Below are 21935 nucleotides of genomic sequence, written 5' to 3'. Positions count from 1 at the left end.
AGATGTATTACATAAATGCCTGATATGCAGTTTATGCAGCTTGGCTCGAAGAAATAGAGACGAACTCACGGAGTCACGTAAGATAATCCGTCAAGTCCTGTCCCAATAAAGATGTAACTTTGCATTAATTAAATAATACAGCCATGAATGAGTGCATGTTGGAAATAAAAGCGCTGAATTTAATTCTCTGTCTGTTGTATATTTGCTCATCATTAGTCTCGTGAAGCCGCTTTCATATTGCTGTTCACTCACTGGGTTGATGTGGTTGATGCTCAGGAAATGCTCCAGCACGGCCACCGCATGTAACTTTTAACAAGATTCACTTGTTTAAAACACCCTAAATTGTATTAACATTTACTATATAACCATTATTTCGCTAATAAACATCTAAATAGATACAACTAATTTTAACATCTAAACTATACAACGAAATTAATTATTATCTCCACGAGCGATCGCAATTTGAGTATAGTTCTGTGTAAATGCATAGATAAACTGTGCTGTCAGCAGGCATTTCATAATCTAGAACGACAAAAACATTATTAGTAATTCTGATATAACATGCCAGTTGAGAAATGCAATAAAATACGATGTTTTGTTTGTTATATTTCAATATTCCAGAGAATATTATTCAGTGAATTAACATTATCCAGTGAATTATTCTTCACTCTTTAGCCTATTAAACAGCTTATAAACCTACTAAAACTGTAGTTTAAAATGAAGTTGATATGACTCCTTTCCTTTATTTATTTTCTCCATTTGAAAACATTAGACCTTCTACATTTATTTTGCTTATTGTTAATATTAGTGTTGATGCTGATGCTTTAAATAAAATGTTTTTTATTGTTGTAATATGAAGATTAAATTTAACATGAAAGACTGCAAATTTTCAACACTTTTTTAAAGATGACTGAAAGGAGGAAAAACCAAAGTGAAGTATGGACTTACTTCACTCAGTCATTTATTTACTTTATAACAGTAAATAAATATCGGTTATCGGGCACATAAACATGCAAATAATTGGTATCGGTTATAAAATATCAATATCGGTCGATCACTAGTAATTTGAGGGGGAAAAATATATAGGGATGTACAAATATTAATATTTTGATGGATACTGAATGGCCAGTATTTAATATTTATGTTATGACTGATAACTGATAATGACCAATATTAAAATTCTATACTATTTTTTCTAAATTAATTAAAAATAAAACAATAAAAGCTCAAATCAATCATTTTAAATGCTAAAAGTTAATTTAGGCATCACAATAATGTATAATGTACAGTATGAAAAATAGATATTAATTTCGAAATTTGCTACACATAATTTAAGATAATTTAACAGTCTTGTTAAATTATGAATGTTTTTAAATATTAACTATCAGTGAGTGTTAGATGATGGCAGATGTAGTCTAAATGTGAAAATTGCGGAAATGAGCATGTACTGTACAATTAAATATTCAAAATTGGCTGATATATATATCCAATAAATCTGTAAACCGATATAGTTCTGATATATTGTGCATCCCTAAAACTGTACGATGCCATTGTTGTTTGATTTTATTTTCAATTCTGTTGAGATGTGCATTGACGCAAGTCATGGCAAAGGGCCTTAACAGCTGTTACACTTCAAAACCTCTGTAGAGCTCATTAGTTTCTCCAGTAACGTGTACAACTCTTGGGATAGTAGTGATTTGTCATTGTACAAACGCGTTTGTCTAAAGTAATTCACCGAAGCTGCCTGGGGTTTCCATAGTTCCATAGCTTCTCCAGTCTTTTGTCAAGCAACTTATCTCCACACCACCATGTATTTGGTTAAGACGCTTAGCTCTGTGATTCCTGATAAAGGCTCGTATTCGGCGGCGAGTTAACCAGCAGGATGGAGCGCAATAGATCCCTATACCAGAAAGACTGCAGAGCACAAACAGCGGTGTGTGTGTGTGTGTGTGTGTGTGTGTGAGAGTGAAAGAGAGAGGGGAAGACTTGCTACATGAGTGGGATCTTGAAGGGCCCACACTTGCAGTTGGGGACGGTGCATTGCCATGACAACCATCAGTCAGAGTGGACCCTGCGGCAAGAGCTCTCACTGTCTGTCAGCCTCGCAGGACGAAAACAGGGAGCAGTTCGACACAAATAGTGTCTGCTTGACAACTAACACAACATCACTTTGGTATCGCAGATGCTCTGCCTTGGGATAAGACATCCTCTTCTTTGTTCCAGTGTCTTATTTCATCCTTTCCCTCACTCATTCTCTCTCACACACACTCTCTCAGAGTGTCTGTCATGCTTTTTGCTGGCACAAGAAGTTCCATTTTTTTCATCCTTTCTCAGAGTACATCTCTCAGTCGTTTCCCTTTCTAGATGAAAAATGCTTACCTCATGTTCTTTATGGGAACATGTCCTCCTTGTCTGTGTCTGGTGATGTCGGCCGTGAGATCTGGAAGAGCGACATGGGAGAGGTCGGAGACTTTCTGCTCCTTAGCAACCTCAACACCTCAGCGACCTGTGTCTCCAAGGCAACCATTCGGTTACCGAGTTCAGACAGCTCCTCTTTAAGTTCAGTACGGAGTTCCAGGAGCGAGGCGTGCAATGTGTGTTCGGGAATAGTGGGAATTGGTGGGATCGGGGGAGATTTTCCGTCGGGCTGGACCGGGCTTTGGTCTACAGGGGTGCAGGCGCCACCTTCATCCAGCCGGAGGTCGCTTTTGGTGATGCCACTGTCGCAGGAATCGGTCTTCTTCAGTCCGCTGGGCTCCGAAATCTTTCCGGAGCCGCTTCGGTCTGGCAGAGTCTCCATCGATTCCGCTTTAGGAACATTTCCCCAGCTTTCTGGTTTTGCCATGCTCTCCCTAAACCTCGCCCATCCTCGTGCGCGTGGTTCTGATGTCCGAGGGACGTTTGGGGCAGGGGCGCTAAGCTTGGCCTGGTCGAATGGACCCAGGGTACGGTTTTTGCTCTGGTGGGACGGGATAGGTGTAGCAGGGCTCTCTGTTACCGTGACGATGCTTGTGGTGGCAACTACATCTTGGCTGATGACTTCGTGGTGAATTTGGCCCTTCTCAAGATCAGGGTCATCAGTATTGGGATGCCCAGCGGCAAGACGGGCTTCCTTCTGCTGGCGGAATCGCTGGAACAGACGGCGGACAGGATGATCAGGGGGGAGATTCAGAGGGGCCTCGTTCTTCCTCCTCATCCTCTCCTCTTCCTCATGCTTCATGTCACTGATCTTTCTGAACACAAGCTGAAAAGTCACAGAGAATTAGTTAGACATATACCAAATGGCTGCAATATAACAAAGAGTGAAAAATTTAAGGGGGTCTGAATACTTTCCGTACCCACTGTACATACAGTCAGGCAACCATTAAACAAGAACATCAAAACAGAAGAATTTTATGCTAGAATTTAGATGCTTTTGTCCAAACAACTTGCAATGCATTCAAGGTATACATTTTTCATTCCCTGGGAATCAAACCCATGATCTTTGCATTGCTAGCACTATACTCTACCATTTGAGCTATAGGAATGCTCTAGCATAATACAGTTCTAAAATATATCATTTAATAGAATTAGATCTAAATAGAATAGAATCTAAAATATTAGAACTATATTATAAAAAAAAAAAAATTGTATAATAATATTTTGCATTGTCAATAACAGTGTAATTTTAATTAAATTACGCTTCTCAACTGTTTTTGTCCACATAATGAAAGTCAATGGGGTCCTAAACAACAAACAGACTCCACTGACTTTCATTGTATGGATTAAAAAAAAAAACACTCAAGACATTTTTCAAAATATCTTATTTTCTGTTCCACAGAATGCATAAGTACAGAAAGACACGAGGGTAAGTACCTTTTTTTTTGGTGAACAATCCCTTTACCATTATATTAAAACAAAATAAACTGTGGTCTGTCACTTTACGTTGAGCAGTTCTTGGCTACAATAAGCTGCAAAATTAACTTGTCTTTATGCTGATAGTCCAAGGTCTGGCTGTGCAAGATTATGCAAGATTATGTATAGACTTCAGCAGGTCTAGACCACTTTCAGCCACTCCATGTGTCTTGTTTATTGAGAGATCAGACTCACTGTCCTGGAGACCCTGCGTTCGGTGTCGTGACTTTTGCAAGATATTCTAAGTTCTAAGTTATTTATTGGAGCTCATGTATATTTCAGAGTTGAAGGCTTTCTTGAGCAGATTCCCAAAGTTAAGCCAATGCTGTGTGAGTGTCTGCTCAAATCTCAGTATGTGTGGGTCTGGAGGGAGCGATTTTATGCTGCATTTTGGTCAGAGATTGAAGGCATGTATCTCTCTCACACACATGCTGGCATTCAGTTTTTATAGAGGGAAGGTTTAATAATTACAATGGTAAAAAAAGCCTATTAAAAGAAGACTCTGTGTGTGTGTGTGTGTGTGTGTGTGTGTGTGTGTGTGCGCGCGCTCTGCATACTGAGACAGTTTGTTCCTGTCACTATTGCAAGCTGGACAGTGCATTTGTATGACTCCATCTTCAATATGTTAATATCCTTATTGATGTTCTGAATATTCATTAAGAGGGACAGAGTGCCCAAGCATCTGTACCGCCAATCTGTCTGTGAAATGACTGGGAACAGAACAACACACACATGCTCTTCTCTCATGTCTAGTAGGAGATGATAGTGCTGTAGTGCTGTGGAAGCTTGTTTGTTATGCGCTGTGAACAATTTCACAATTTTAATTTACTTTGATTGGCCTTGTGTTTATTGTTATTGTTTAATATAATTCAACTGATACATTTCATCTGAAAAAAAGTTGAAGACTATAATGTCATATATACTGTGAAGGTTTTGAAAATGCTGTGTAAATGTTGTGTATGTGTGAACAGGCCGTCAAAGGGTGTTTGTGAAAAGTTCAGGTGTTGCTTTGGGGGTTTAAATCCTCTCCTGAGACAAGAGACAGACTCTTGCTTTCATAACACATCAAACACAAACACTGTTTCAACAAATGACACACAGGACCTGCTATCAACATCTGTCTACAGTGATCCAATCACAAGTGGTCAGGTAATACACATGGCCTTTTACCTCTGCTAGGAACCTGTCTTCTGTGACTTTTCTACGTTATATCTCCCTACTAGTTTACATCTCATAATTTCAGTTTGAGTTTAAATCTTACAGTTTGGCTAAATATCTCTCAATTTGACTTTATCAGAATTTAGATTTTATAGATCCCAGTTTTATGTTGTCTTAGAATTTTTACTTTATAACCTATAGTTTTGACTTTATACAGTATCTCACAAACAGACTTTATATCTTACAGTTTGACTTAATATCTTACAGTTTAATGTAATATCTTACAATTTGACATATCTCTGAATTTGACTTTATATCTCACAATTTGTCTTTATACCTCACAAGTTTGAATTTATATCTTACAATTTTGTCTTTATATATTACAAATTGACTTTAAATATCCATTTTTGACTTCATATATCAGAGTTCTGACTTTATATCCCCAGTTTGACTTTACATCTCCCAATTCTGTCTTTATATTTCACAGTGTGACTTTATATAAAAATGATCTTACAATTCAACCTCATTTCTTATTTTAACCTTTATCTCAATTACATTTTTTATTTTCATAATGATGCTGATAATTTGTTTGTTTTAATAAGCTAAAATAACAGCTGTACATCAATGAATGTATAACAGGAGTGGGAGCACATTGGTTTAATTTTGTTTTGTGATTTCGCTTGAATGGATAGCAAGCCGGTTAAAGGGAGGTTGAGCACATGTCTGAGAGCTGTGTGTGGGAGGGAACGTTGCCGCTGTCACTTTCCAAAATGACAAAACTCAGTCAAACATTAAAAATGACAAATTCCAGCATCGCAAACAACTGGAGAGCGTTCCCCTTTATTACATACATCTAGCTGCAAGCAATTTCATTAAGTGGTGGGAACAAAAATCGACCGTGGCAAAAATGTACACAATCACAAAATCACATTATTTTCCATTCTTGAGTTTAGACACCACAAAATTATCCTTACATGATGTGTATTAGTGGGAGAAACAGAGCATATTAGGCATTTCCCCATGATGTCTCACATAAAATTGTTTCATTTGGGCTTTAATGTGCTCAGATTTGTCATATTGCCACTTTCCATCCGAATGTAATGTTTCTTTGTAATTGAACTCTAAATAACGCATCGTGTTTGGCAGCAGGTGGAGAAATATATCGCCTGCTCTCCCTCTGAGAATCCAGGCTGAACGAGAGAACTGAAAAAATCAGTCAGACAGATAGACAGCCTCAGTAGATTGCGCTTCTGAATGACGTCAAGGGGCTTGTTTCTCTCTGCTTTACAGAGATGATGGACAGTAATGACCAGGCCGCTGCCCTCCCATTCAGCCGTTCCCATCCTGGACACACAGGCCCTTCCACTATCCGCAAATAAATCCATCCTTATAGCCATCATCCTTATTTCTGAGCCACGGTATCCATACACACTTTAACCAGCTTTAGCGCAGACAATCATACCATATCTGTAACACTAGAAAAAGTGTTTATTTATTTTTTTGTCCATAGTAAATGATGACAGAATAATCATTTTTGGATGAATTATCTCTTTAAATACTACTTAAGCTCAAACAACAGCATCTGTGATGTGATTTTTATTTCCACAAAATCATTTTAACTCATCTCTCAGTTTGTTAAAGTAGCAAAAAAAATAATAATAATACTAATTTGGTCATTTAAAACTATAAAAAATATACAGTTCTTTATATGGAGCAAACCTCATCCTCAGAAATTACATCAATACACACAATCAGTTATACATATTTCATATATTTTTGCTTTAACAAACATACAAGCTTCATACTTGCGCTGTTAAACTCACTGGTACAAACTTCCTTATACACTTCAATTGTAAATGCATCACTTGTGCTGTGATGAAAATCCTTTACCTAATTTAGTGTTCTCAGTCAATAACCAGTCTTTTAAAAATTGCATGTAAATCTCTCATTATGCTATAATATCACTAAATATTGGATTATTTTTTTTTTAGTCAGCTTGTTTTCTTTCAGTTAGCACAGGTTTTGTATTTCTTTTTGGACGTGATTGCTCATAGACCTTATTAATTTTGAGCTTAAGAACCTCAGTTTACCTACAAGAATATAACAAGAAATTTATAAGCATTTTTTTGTAGACAGGTCATGTTTTTTTGTAGTTGTTATTGATGTGTTAACATTAACTAGCATTTTCAGGGAAAAGAAAACATGAGGGTTAAACACACTGTATTCTTTTCACAAACTGAGGGAAGAGTCCAAATGATATTCTGACACTTTAAATTGTATTTATATGAAAAAATATTCCTTTAAATCAAAACAAACTCCACAAAAAAAAAATCTTAGTACTTAAATGTGAATACTGAGCCTGTCAGTACTCATGCTGACAGAAACAGAGGACTGCCATTGTTTCTGGTGTTTTGTAAACCCTTGCCCTTGAAGGATATACGAGGCAGAGAAAGGACAGACATGCAGAGAAGGATTACATAACAAAAGCTGAAGCATTACACAAAGGTGTGTGTGTCTGCGTGTACGAGGAGGGTGGTATTATGTGCTCACACAGAGATTCCTAATGGTGTATTGTTAGAATCCTTCTGTTGCCATGCGTCCCTCGCACTCCCGCGCATACACGGCCCTCTTGTGTATTCTGCTATTGCTTTTCTTCCCCTAAGTATATCATCATCAAACAGGGAAACTCATTCTGCAGCTCTCAAAGTGTTCAAAATGTGTGTGTGATGTTGAAGGTGTTAGTCTGCGGATAGAACGGTAAAAAGAAGGGGACAGTGAGAGACAGCGGGGCGAGAGGGAGCACTGTTTCATAATTCAAACAAAAAGCCGACTGTGCACATCGAAGCAGAAAAAAATTCCCATAACACTGTAATACTCTGAAATGAAAGCATACGCACACCTATCTTACTTTCTCTACCTCTACCGCACACTGTCCTGTTTTACTTTTCTCTTTTACCCATCACTAAACCTCCATTTGCACCCTGTCTACAGTAAGGTACAATTTCATGTTTAATTCATGCTTAAATTGAGACAATATGCCATTGTTTATTATTTAAATATGCTGCATACTTTGTATTTCAGTGATTGCTCTTTAAATTGAATTGGATGTTTGTTATGATGCACAAGTTTGACGTACAACATCACATTGTGTATTTATGTCATTTATGATTATCCCTATTATTTTAATGTAGTCGAGTGTGTGATTTGTAATGAATGATGTTTTATTTCATTTTTTAGATGCTTTTGAGTAACATCACTCCACTTGTACACTACTGTTCAAACAATTGTGGTTACTAAGATTTTATTTGAAATAAATTAATTTTATTCAGCAAGGATGCATTAAATTGATCAAAAGTGACAGTAAAGAATTTTACATTGTTACAAACGATTTCTTTTTCAAATAAAAGCTGTTATTTTGAACTTTCTATTCATCAAATAAGTCACGGTTTTTACAAAAACATTAAGCAGCAACTGTTTTCAACATTAGAAAAAAAAACATTTCTTTAGCACCTTTAGAATGATTTCTGAAGGATCATGTAAGACTGGAGTAATAGCTGCTGAAAATTCAGCTTTGCCATCTCAGGAATAAATTACATGTTTAAATATATTAAAATAGAAAACAGTTATTTTAAATTAGAATTTTTTTTTACAATATTACCGTTTTTAGTGTATTTTTGGTCAGATAAATGAGGCCTTGTTGAGCATAAGATACTTTCAAAACATTAAAAGTCATTACGGTGACATATACGCGCAACACATTAACATTAATAAGATGCTCATATTCTTGCCTCACATCCCATAATTAATCACGGCCTAATTTAACTATGCGCCAAAGTCTGAGTCAGAGGAATAAGCCGGAACGATCCGTACACGTTCAAACCAAGTGACTTATGAGGTGCTGTGTTGAATAGATTATAACTATTATTAACCTCAAATGGATGTTTATTTTAATCAGCATGTTTGCGTACCTGCTTTGTTGATTTTCCTAAGAACTTTTAGTTTACTGATATTTATAGGCCTGTGTTTTGAAATTATGTTCGGAAAGGGTGAATTAATTTACTGGGAAAACAGAATTAGGTAGGTTTTTGAGCTGAAATACTGCTGTTTAGTGAATCCACCCCTGTGTATCTTGTGCTTTCACTGTGTGCCTCATGCTGACTGACTGGTTTTGTCACTGATCTAAGATCAGATTTACCACACTCATCACGACCTCAGAGAATCTGATCCCTCAGCGACGACTGATTCACTCACCTGCCAAACACACACAGATAGATCACAGGGTCATGAATAGGGATGGGTATCGTTAAGGTTTTAACGGTATTACTACTCTTACCGATACTGCTTATCGATTCGGTACTTTAACAGTCAAGAGGAATATGACAACTGTAGCCAAATTCCTTGACACGTCTGTGTGTGGTGGCTCTTGATGCCTTGACCCCAGCCTCAGTCCATTCCTTTTGAAGTTCACTCAAATTCTTGAATCTTTTTGCTTGACAATCCTCATAAGGCTGCGGTTCTCTCGGTTGGTTGTGCATCTTTTTCTTCCACACTTTTTCCTTTCACTCAACTTTCTGTTAACATGCTTTGATACAGCACTCTGTGAACAGCCAGCTTATTTGGCAATGAATGTTTGTGGCTTTCCCTCCTTGTGAAGGGTGTCAATTCAGATCAGCAGTCTTCCCCATGATGGTGTAGCCTAGTGAACCGAACTGGGAGACCATTTTGAAGGCTCAGGAAACCTTTGCAGGTGTTTTGAGTTGATTAGCTGATTGGCATGTCACCATATTCTAATTTGTTGAGATAGTGAATTGGTGGGTTTTTGTTAAATGTGAGCCAAAATCATCACAATTAAAAGAACCAAAGACTTAAACTACTTCAGTCTGTGTGCATTGAATTTATTTAATACACTTTGAGTTGAATTACTGAAATAAATGAACTTTTCCACGACATTCAAATTTATTGAGATGCACCTGTATAGCAATAATAAATGTATGTGTGTTTTATTAATTTCTCCAGTACCGATATAGCAGAACCGTTAACGTCAGAGCTCATCGATACTCAGGTCTTTCATAATTTAGCCCCGGGACCGATTAAATACCGGGTTTCGGTACCCATCCCTAGTCATGAAGGGACATATTGAGTAAATGACCGTGTCAAACCAGTGATACACGTCTGACCTTTTACCGCTCGTGACTTTTGACAGCAATTCAATTACAGCAGCAAACACACGCATTCCTCTTTGCATGCATGTTAATGCATCTTGAAGGGTGTGAATGTCTTTTGTACGGTTTTGTGTGCATGAATGTGTGTTTTACCCATTACAACTTCATAAACGGTAATCTTAATCAAAGATAAAATAACACTTGACACAGCAGCGTTGCGATGAAGAGGATTTTGCAATGTTACCCTGGCAACCACAAACATGCACAGAAATAAATTGGATGAACCATTTAAGCACTTATTTATGCAGCTGTGACAGAGGACAGAGCCCTATTCGCACGGAATTAGTATTATCTGGGGACCTTGTTTCAGCTTTCTCTTTCTGCAAATTGTATGGTGTAGCGATATGATGACAGCACCCAAAATACTATCAAACACTCCAACGCAGCTCCATTCTTCGCGGAAGATGGATAAAAAGGCGCACAGGAAACAAAAACCTCGAAAAATGATATACGACCCGTCAAATGCTGGCCGAATCACAGAGATGTCGATTCGCACGGGACTAATATTATCACAGGACCTCGGTGTTCGGCGAAATATGGTAGGTCATTTGCGGGGGAATTTTTACTTTACAAATTACAGACATGGCCGATTCGCATGGGATTAAGATCACAGACAACCTCCGCAATTATTACAAATGACTGGAGGTCACCAGGTAATACTAATCCCGTGCGAATAGGGCTTTAGCATCATGTGAGTGTGTTTGTTCAGATTTCACATAGAAGGATGCCAAAACTGGTACTATCCACCCTGTTGCGTACAAACTCAGTAGATCATCTTTAATATTTAACCTCCTGCAAGTATTGTAAGTTTCCAAAAATGTCTTAGTATACTTTTAGTACAAACATTGTTTATGGTGATACTGACTTCTAATTTAGAAGGCTGCTGAAGTTAAACGTTAAAGGAATGTTCCGGATCGATACAAGTTAAGGTCAATGGACAGCACTTGTGCATAATGTCAACAGTTGTGAACAGTAACAGTATTTTTACTTTGTTCATTTATAAGAATGAAGAATTTGTACTTTATCAGAATATTTTCATTTTAGGAAATTTTTACTTCACTACATTCCAAAGCTTAATATATAATTTTTTACTCTGGTACATTTCATAAAAATATATATTTGTTCCTTGTTAATTGAACTGAGGAAATCAAAACACTCTCCTAGACTCAACACCATTGTCAAATTTGTGAACAAATTCAACACACTGTTTTGAGTTGATTCTTTTCAGTGAATCTGTTGAATCAGTTCACAACAAGCACTGAATGATTCATTGGTGAATTTGACTGATCCGATTGCAGCTGTTTGAGCGATTAGGTTAAATATGACTGCACAAAATTAATAAACAATGGTCTATCAAATCATTACGTTTACTTTTGATATTTATAATACAATTTTTAATGTACTGAAGTAAAATATTACTTATAAAATAAGCATTATAATTAAAATATGTAATATTTTGTATTTTTACTAAAGTCAATTCAAAAGCAGTACTTTCCTTAGAATATTCGTACTTTAATTCAATTACATGATTTGTGTTCTTAAATGTTGATTACCACAGTAAATATGAAACATTTTGATTCATGCTTCAAAAAAAAAAGAGAGAGAAAAGTAGTGCCAACTGTTTTTGTACTATTTTTGCCTTTTTTTAATGACAAGAATCATTATCAAACAAATGTTGTTGATAGAGGTTAATTTGAGCTTAAATTGAACCCAGAATATTTATTTAGGGCTTTGGAAGAAGTGACTCTTCTGAACACTCAACATTGCACTTGGGAGTTGTGTGGTTAGGAATGAGGACTCACGCATACATTAAAAGTAGGAAAACAGTCCCATAATCACAAATAGACTGCAATATGTACTCTGTGTATGCTGCTGCTGCTGTATCTAGGCCAAAATGGCCTATTTGACCACTGTATAAAGTCTATTGTTGAATATGGAATTTGTCCAGAAATATAACATATGTATTCTTCCTATGACATATTTTTTCCATGTATAACAAGTTTTGACAGAATGTTCTATCTGGGTCACAATCAATTAGGTAAACATCATGACTAATTAATGGAGACATGAGCTAATTAAAGGCTACCGCTTGGCAACAGTGTCGGAGGCATTAATATAACCATTATTTTATATATAATTTTGCGTTTTCATATTTCAATGTATTGTTTAAGGGAATGGACTGTTATAGCTAAAAAGATAAAGATCCAGCTATTTTTCGAATAAGTGATGCAAACATGACAAAGGTCCATTACAAACAAGTGTAGGCGTGAAGAGCTCAAAAGAGAGACCATTCAGTAAAGCTCTCACTTGTGCCATTATTGTTGAAAAAAAGCTGTTAAACAGTATATATTTATGCAGCAGATGGATTATGTAAATGGATTTAGTGATTTAGTCCTGGCTCCAATATGAAAGTGAGGTATATGATATTATATTTAACCCATATGGATATATATAACTATACAGTGTAAGCAGTATAGTGTAAGGCAGACGCTCGCTGAGCTATTATTAGCCTCCTCCTCAGACCCAGTTCCACTGAGAAACAGAACTCAAGCAGGGCCGAGATCCAAAATTTAGACACACTGTGGGCCATTTGATCAAACCGACAGCTGTCTTTATAATGAACTGGGAAAGAATTTATGGAATTTATTTTACACTTCAAGAAAATAAAGTGGTTTATGGAGTGTTACAGTTAATTTGAATGTGATTTGATGTGAAAAATGAGAACGCAAGTCAATGTTTTTCTCCAAAAAGTCAAAAAATGGGGGACAGTCAGGGATGTGGCCTGGCAGGTGGTGTGTGCACTCTCTGGTTTGTACACAGGCAAACATTTTCTATCATTTCCTGCCACTTCTATCCTATCCTCTCCCATTAAAGCCCATAGAATTGAATAAAAAAAAAACAGGGATTAGAAAGAACCTGCATTTCCTTTATTCTTCATTACACCAAATACACAAAATAATGTTCTTTTTAGCAGCATCATATGACCCCTTTAATCCACCTTTCAGTCATTTCTAGCCAATTAAACAAGTCAGTTTAGTGTTGTTTGTGTTTCTGATCAGACCATTTCTCTCTTTTTCTGTCTCCATCTGTCTTTCTTTCTGATTGGATGGTAAAGCAGGTCTACTGATCTCTTTCTCTTTGCTTTCAGTCAGATGAATGGTACACTGTTCTTCAATTCAGCAATACTTTATATATAAACAACTCTCACTCACATTAATTATCACAGCTGTTGTTTGTATTGGCACATTCACAATATCAGACTTTCTCTTTATTTCATGTTTTCTCTTTTTGGCCAATGAATCACATTCTAAATAAGTGTAGGGACTCCCGGTTTTCATCTCTCATCTCCACTGTCGTGATTTTCTGTGGCAGTAGTGGCTACGCATGGCGTTATCTTCTTTTTTCACTTTAAGACCAGTGGCACCCAAACATTCTGTCACCATTTATGCACCCTCATGTCATTCCAAGCTTGTATGACTTTCTTTCTTTGGAGGAACATAAAAGAAGATATTTCGAAGAATGCTGGTAACCAAACAGTTGTGGTTCCCATTGACTTCCACTGTATAGACAACAAATACAATGAAAGTCTATGGGAACTGAAACTATTTGATTAACAACATTCTTCAAAATGATATCTTTTATGTTTTACAGAAAAAAAGAAAGTCATACAGGTTTGGAACAACATGAGGGTGAGCAATTTTCATTTTGGGTGAACTATCCTTTTAAGTTGCTATACTGCCGCTTACTATGTTGGAGTATCATCCATATATTTACTGGATTAATTACAATGTTATTGTGTGTTAAGTATTAAATCAATAAAAAAATATTGCAATACCTAAAGCCCAAAGTGTAGATATTACACTGCTTAGATCATCTGGATTTACTCTGATTTATGAAATAGAAAGTTTTTCACGTGTGGTGATGTATGTGAGTATGTTGATAAATAGCTTTAGGAGCTGTATTTATATTTTCCCATGAGTTCAGCATGCGACAGTCTACTTCAGGCTGTGCTCATGCTGTGCTGTGAAATTTGAATTTAGTAACCTAATGTGGGTGCTGAGAAATTCTGCTTACATGTGCGGTTTGACATGGGCCAGCGGAAAATTAAAGAGTATTTAAAGAAAACGACAGACAGCATTTACTCACCCGTTTGCGCAGGTTGTACGTAAGCAGGAGGTTTCGTGAAAAGTGGTTGGAGAAGGCGGTGTAGAATTCTAAGACTTTCTGAAGTGCGTCCCGTTTGATCACATGCAGGTCACAGTATGTTAGCGCTCTCACATTAGCACACGCCTGAGCTAGCGTCACCTCCTTCCAGAACACGTCCCCAAACACATCACCTTTACCTGAGGAGAAACACAGACACTTTCTTATTCACACAAATGGGCCTGATTGGTACATTTATGGAGGACCGTGACTGTCTAAATAATGTGACACTGAAGACTGGAGTAATTCAGATTTGCCATCACAGGAATAAATTACATTTAAATAAAATTCAAATTCAAATAGAAAACAGTTATGTTATATTGTAATAATATTTCACAGTATTACCGTTTTTACTTTTTTTTTTGTTCGATGCAGCCTTGGTGAGCATAAGTGTCTTCTTTCTTATTATGACTTGTTTTCAGTGAATATAAGTGCATGATGTCTTCCAGTTTCAGTTGTTTCAAGAACAAACCATGTTAAGTTAATTTATTTCTTATTTTCTAACACTCAAAAATACTGCAAATGATCTCTCTGTTTTGTCTCTCCTCTCTGTCTCAGATTGCAGTAGACCGATCATGTGTACTGGTTTCATTGGTGTGAAATTCAACTTGTGTAAAACTCCACCACAAACACATTTCAGATTCATGTCAGCACTGTTAAAATCTTTTTCACAATAATATCTTGGCAAAACAACATTCTCACATAAGAACACACTTTCATTATGACTCACTTAGGCTATAGCTCTAGATACTGTATCATAAGCATGTCTGACAGAGGAGGAATGATGAGATGATCCATTACGATCCATTACTGAAATGAACAAATGCACAAAAGTCTTGTCCATCCATCTCCATCTGCTCACATCTAGGATGAATAGGGTTACAGAGCCAAAACGTCCACTCAGATACATTGTTTACAGTTCTTTTGTGCCTCAGTAAATGTTCTAGAATCCAGATTCCTTTCTGCAGGTGGAGAGAGATATTGTAGCACCTCTAGTGAGATCTAGAGTATCGCATTTGGTTATGCGACATCAAGAATCAGTGGTGGTCGATATCATTGATGCATCTTGATGCACTAAATATATAGAATCCTGAAAAAAATGTATCACGGTTTCCACTAAAATATTAAACATTGATAATAACATGAAATGTTTCTTGAGCACCAAATCTGCATATTGATGATCTCTGAAAGATCACGTGACACCGTAGACTGGAGTAATGGCTGCTGAAAATACAGCTATGCCATTGCATGAGTAAATTACATTACAAAATAAATATAATGAAAAACAGTTATTTTAAAACTGTAATAATATTTCACAATATTACAGTTTTAATGTAGTTTTGATCAAATAAATGCATTCCTTGGTGAGCATAAGAGACAAACTTTTGAATGGTAGTGTATGTATGATATTGGAAGAGTCTGTGTATAATAACCTAAATTTTGCAATTTTCTGCCAGACATCATTTTCTGTGTTCCACAGAATAAAGTAAGTCGTAAATATATGGGAAACTAAATAAATAAGGGATAAATGATGAAATAATTTTCATTTTTTAATGAACTGTCCTTTTAATAAATGTATCTTTATAACATCAGAAAGTTAAAGATGTTTAGAATAAAAGAAAGCATACTGGTGCAGCACAGTTTCAATGAATGATTGTCTTGGACTGAGCTCAGTATCAGTTTTGTAGTTGCTTGAACTGATTTTTAAGGAGGAATAAACACCCAAAATAAGGGCACTGTCACTGCACTGTTTCTTTGTACTTTTAAGTGAGAGTGAATGAAAAGAGAGAGTCTATAATCTATGTAGTAGAGCAGCAGTGTCATTATAGATCTACAGGTCACAGTGTAGCACACCACCCTACACACATACTGACCTCTGACCTCTGAAGTTTCGTTCAATCCACCCACTCGAGATACAAGTGGTCAGATCGACAAACCTTTTTATTCTGTCTTCATAGTCTGATCTGCGTGTGTGTGTTCAAATTTTAGAAGCAAGCGAGAACATTTGTGACCTTTCAAGTGAATGAAAAGAGAGAGTCTATAATCTATGTAGTAGAGCAGCAGTGTCATTATAGATCTACAGGTCACAGTGTAGCACACCACCCTACACACATACTGACCTCTGACCTCTGAAGTTTCGTTCAATCCACCCACTCGAGATACAAGTGGTCAGATCGATAAACCTTTTTATTCTGTCTTCATAGTCTGATCTGCGTGTGTGTGTTCAAATTTTAGAAGCAAGAGAGAACATTTGTGACCTTTCAGACTGATCCTAAATCAATTTAACAGCCACTACAGACAGCCAAATTTAGCAAAGCATCGTTAGTTTGTCAACAGAGAAAAATACGGCCATTAGATGCTCAGATGGCTTCACGAGGCGAAGCAGCCTAATCTTGTGTTGTGAGACAGACAGATGTTAGAAATGACAGATGCTATACAATACATCATTGAGCTGTATACATCCATGAGTCACATGTCTGACCTAAGATCAAAAAGATTCTTTTTTAGGGATGTTGGGTTGATACTAAAAAAGGATGAAATAATACTAGTCTCAGCTGTAACGACAGGCAGGACAATAAACTCAGATCAAAATATCAGATCTATGCATTTAAAGCTTTCTGTGGTATAAACCCTCATAGTTCATTGTGCGGCAGATATTACTGCCAGAAAAGGATGAACTGATACTTAGAGAAGATCTTAAAAACAGCTAACCAATCACAGCACATTTCGTATTTCAGAAGGCGGGCTTTCATTTGATACAGGAACTATTCGAGCCGTTCATGCCAGACTGGGGAGAGAGGTCTTGTAATAATGTAAAATATGTGAAAAATAATGTGTTTTTTGAACAACCTAGTATGAGAGCCTGTTCTAGTACACCCCCAAAACAAAATTAAGACTTTGTAAAAGAGCATAATAGGACCCCTTTAAAGCATATTTTAGTTCAATTACTTTTCAAATATCTTTTTATTGTTACTTTTTATCATCAGCTTAGGCCATATTTTGCATAATTTAACAATTTATGCTCAAAATTTCAACATTTCCACTTCATTTTATTTTATTATTGTTCTCTGAATGTTTTACGCACAGAGGAAGAGAAAGAGTCGGACACATTGATCAAAGAGGATACAGGGAGCAGGATGTGGGAATAAACAAAAGGGAGAGGGATAGCACAGTGCGGAGGAGTGGGTGTGATAGCCTGTGTGTCAGTCAAGATATATGATCACATAGAAGCTCTGTGGATGCAAATAATCCTCCCATTGGGAACTAAACCCAAGACAGAGGGATGCTGTCTTCATGTCAGTGAATCTGTAGAGGAAATTAGTTTTGAATACAGTAACAGCTGAAGCAGACTTAAGCTGTTCAAAATCGAGTAGTCAAAACTGTCTAACAGCTTGCACCACTGCTACAAATGTAGCAATTAAAATAATTGAAAACTACTTGACCTCACTAATCTAGTCAGATGCTGGATGGCTAGTCAGCCATCATGATCCATACCTATTTAATATTCATTCATTCAGATCCAGATCTATTTCTCTGTTTTCCTCTTACCCAGAATGGCGACCACCTCGTCGTCTTGGATGACCTCCAGTGACCCTGACACCACAAAACAGAGGCTGTCCACGCTCTCGCCCGCATGGTAGATAAGATCTCCTGGAGCGCAGTGGATGGTCTGGAACTCCATGGCTAAAGCCCGCAAACAGCCGTCACTGGCTAAACGGAAAGCAGGATGTTCCTTGAAAACCTTCCTGTTCAGGTGCACGCATATATCAGCACGCATGTCTTTAGGACAGATCTGTAAAACCTGTAATGGGAGAGAGAAATAACAGATATAAGTGGTTACTCTGCTGCAACTTCCTTGATCTTTTGAGATAAAAGAGCTCAATGTACTATGAAAACACACTGTAACTTTCATACATACAAATGGCAACAAACAAGAGACTAGATTATAAGCACAAAACTAAACAACAGCATCTCTTCAATATCTAATTTAACAATTTCCTGGCTGCATACTTACAATTGTTGAATGTCAAATGAATGTCAAAATTAAAATTAATTCATGAAACTCTAGACAGGCCTTTACATGCAATCTTATAGCAATCACATCATTTACTCTATGGCACAAGCTGATAGGCTCTGTTGATTCTGCAGCCAATGAAATTGCTCAACATTTAAGTAGCCTAGTTCAGTGTTCACTGTAAGATGGTCCTGCCAGAATTCCTCTGAAACCCTCCACCTCCCCCAGTTCCACCTGTCTAGATCTACTATGGGATTTATGTATACCTATTCTTGCAGTAGCAGCAAACCTTACACGTTCGCAGCAGCATGTCTGTGTATCTATTAGCAGTTGCAAGTCCATACTTGCTCTGCAGCAGATCTAGTCTGCCAAGACCAAATAGATTAACATTGTCATATCCATTAACGTGCTAAAATTTCATAGAGTTGTCATGACTGAAATGGTTATATTCCAGTTCTGATGACTAGGGATGTGCCCGAATATTGAATCCGAATTTGGAAAGGCACAGAAAACGAATAACGTGTTTGGAGCCACTAAAGGGACATGGTTAGCCACTTGCTAGCGGTAGACTTACATTACAGTACATACAATTTCAATTGCCACATAAACAGAGTAAGGAGAGATGACTGATAGGACAATGGCGAATGATTTGCAGATCCTGAGCACCACTGACAAAAATCTAATCTTGTGAAATGTTTGGTAAGTACTGGCGCTCCGTATACACAGAGTACGTGTGATCGTGAATCTTGAAAGTGAAAGTAAAAAGCGAGCGTACATTCAAAAGCGATTTCAATGCCCCGCATATTAATAGCGGCTTCCTGATGCCCGCAATTTATATAACTTACAGTATAATTACCCAAAAACATACTTGCGAGAGAAAGCATTGAAATATATTTTTTCCTCCCATCTCGTATTTATTCCCTTTAGGGCTTCCGTAGAACACGTTATTCGTTTTCTGTGCCTTTTTGAATTCAGATTCACTATTCGGACACATCCCTACTGATGACAATAATTGTTGTTGTTTTTTATGTAAATTTTTATTATTATTATAATTTTTCTATTTTTTATGAGCTAAGTCGTCAAGTTAAAAGTTTAACTTCCAGTTGTTTTTAAATGCATTGCTTTGATGGAAAATCCCTTCTTCTGGAATTTTTGTATTGGCCGGGGCATGATTACATTCATTACATTTTCTATTTCTTTTTTTATAATAATGAATAATTAATTGTACTAAATTAACAATATTAATTGCACTAAATTAACACTGACAGCCCCAATTATTATTTTTTCTATTGTTAAAAATTAGCATTTTTATTTTTTATAGCCACTGTCTCACACCATCAAATTTATGTTTACTCTCATGCCAGTGAAGCATACTGGGAGGCCGACACAGAGAGACAGAGGTACAGGACACGCGTGCCGGCGTGCATGTGTGCATCTGAGCACATTAACGTGTGACATGTGCCAGAGCTGCCATTCCCAGCAGCCCCTCACTTTTCCAGAGTATCTCCCTTTCTGCATGTGGTTGTCACGGAGACATGGAGGTTGGCTCTGGGGAGAACAGTGTGAGTCTGTGTGATGAGACGGCTAAATCACGAGAAAGAAAGAGAGAGAGAAGGAGACATCTGGAGCATTCTGACAATGTCCGCCCAACGGGGACTTCACATCCACAGTCATGCTGTTCCCCTCCTGTGGTTAAGCATAAACGACAGGACGAGTCTAAACACATAGCGTGAGAAAGCATCTTGCTAAAGAATCACACTAATGTTTAAAAATACTCAGCCAGACACACTCACACAAACATTTCAGAGCAGGAGTGAATAACACACACAACAGACAGGAGGATGACTGCTGAAGGGTGTCCAGAGTTGCATGTTGGGTAATTGGAGTTGGGCGTACAGGGTGTTCACCTTTTCGGTGTCAATACCGTGGGACATGGACCACGTGGAGGCGATGTAATCCATAACCCTCTCGCTCAGGCCTTTGGGAACCTGGTACAGCTTGAGAAGAAGCCCAGAAGAACTTTTCTTATTAATTAATTAATTAATTTATTTATTTATTTATATATATATAGATAGAATATTTTTATTTTAAATAAATGCTGTTCTTTTGAACGTTCTATGCATCAAAGAATCCTTAAAAAATGTATTAAAGCTTCCACAAAAATATTATGCAGCACAACGGTTTTCAACATTGATAATAAGAAGAAATACCAAACCAGCATATTAAAATGATTTCTGAAGGATCAAGTGACACTGAAGACTGGAGTAATGGCTGCTGAAGATTCACCTTTGCCATCATAGAAATCATTAACAGCTTGAGGAAGTCCCGCACGCTGTTCAGCATCTCATGATAGCGGTTTGTGTTCGCATACATCTGCTGGAAGATAGTTGTCACGTTACCGAAGATGGTGGCGTAGAGGAGAGCTGTAGGAAAGGGAAAGAGAGGGAGAAAGAAACTTTGGATTAAATGACAACACAGAGGAACAGAATGATGTAAATAAATCGCAAAAAAAATGTATTATGTACTGTGTATATTAAAGCTTCCACAAAAATATTATGCAGCACAACGGTTTTCAACATTGATAATAAGAAGAAATACCAAACCAGCATATTAAAATGATTTCTGAAGGATCAAGTGACACTGAAGACTGGAGTAATGGCTGCTGAAGATTCACCTTTGCCATCATAGAAATCATTAAATTTTTAAATATATTAAAATAGAAAACAGTTATTTTAAATTGTAATAATATTTTGCAATATTACTGATTTCACTGCAACCTTTGTTAGCATAAGAGACTTCTTTCAAACTAGAAGTGGAAAGTAACTAATTACAAATATTTTCGTTACAGTACTTGAGTAAATTGTTTAAAGGAGATCAAAGAAGGTGCCGATGGAGAAACAGAGCGAGCCGGCGTTTGACGGGCACTTTTCAAACTGCTGGGGTGGAGCCCTGCGCTTCAGCCAATAACAGACAGGTCTGACTCGGGTGCAAAACCAATCAAAACTTCCAGTTCAGCTGGGGTGCGGGCGTTCAAACCGCGCTATGCTTTGACTGTCAATCACCTGCATTGACGTTTTGAATCAGCATCATTAGCAGTATTTTAGTGAATGTGAGCTATGCATGCTCTGATTTTAAATCGTAATTTTGTCAGCTCCTGAAATGGGTCATACCGTCGATATTACACAACAGTATAAGTAAATAGAAACTCGTTTGATAGAAGGACGCACTTATTGCCTGGATGGAGCAAGAACAATGTAAGTCATTCACATTTGAATCATCTATTTTCCGTGTGCACTTTTCTTTTCTTTTTTTTATTGCGTCACGCCGCGTCCGGTGTAGACACGATGTAAGTTAAAGCTGCAGTCCGTAAGTTTTGCCTCTTTGTCACCCTCTCTGTTTGAAAACCTGGAATTGCAGTTACTTGCGGAATTATCTTCCTTGCG

At 37.1% G+C, this 21935-nt stretch overlaps 1 protein-coding gene across 1 annotated transcript in view; it reads right to left on the bottom strand.

Annotated features, from left to right (window-relative positions):
• Positions 1-1689: 1689 nt before the first annotated feature.
• Positions 1690-21935, bottom strand: part of LOC107715940 (potassium voltage-gated channel subfamily H member 1-like) — a 53015-nt gene continuing 32769 nt past the window's right edge. The window contains exons 9-13 of the mRNA XM_016522202.1: positions 20804-20915; positions 20400-20511; positions 18027-18279; positions 14421-14617; positions 1690-3244 (exon numbers count right to left, since the gene is read on the bottom strand). Of these exons, the coding sequence (XP_016377688.1) occupies positions 2390-3244; positions 14421-14617; positions 18027-18279; positions 20400-20511; positions 20804-20915 (1529 nt within the window). The 3' untranslated portion in view covers positions 1690-2389. The remainder of the gene's footprint in view (positions 3245-14420; positions 14618-18026; positions 18280-20399; positions 20512-20803; positions 20916-21935) is intronic.

The sequence above is a fragment of the Sinocyclocheilus rhinocerous genome, unplaced genomic scaffold (assembly GCF_001515625.1).
Source record: "Sinocyclocheilus rhinocerous isolate Xijiao unplaced genomic scaffold, SAMN03320098_v1.1 scaffold749, whole genome shotgun sequence".
Lineage (NCBI taxonomy): Eukaryota > Metazoa > Chordata > Actinopteri > Cypriniformes > Cyprinidae > Sinocyclocheilus > Sinocyclocheilus rhinocerous.
Note: the sequence above shows the minus strand (reverse complement) of the source record. Positions and strands in the feature narration are given on the sequence as shown.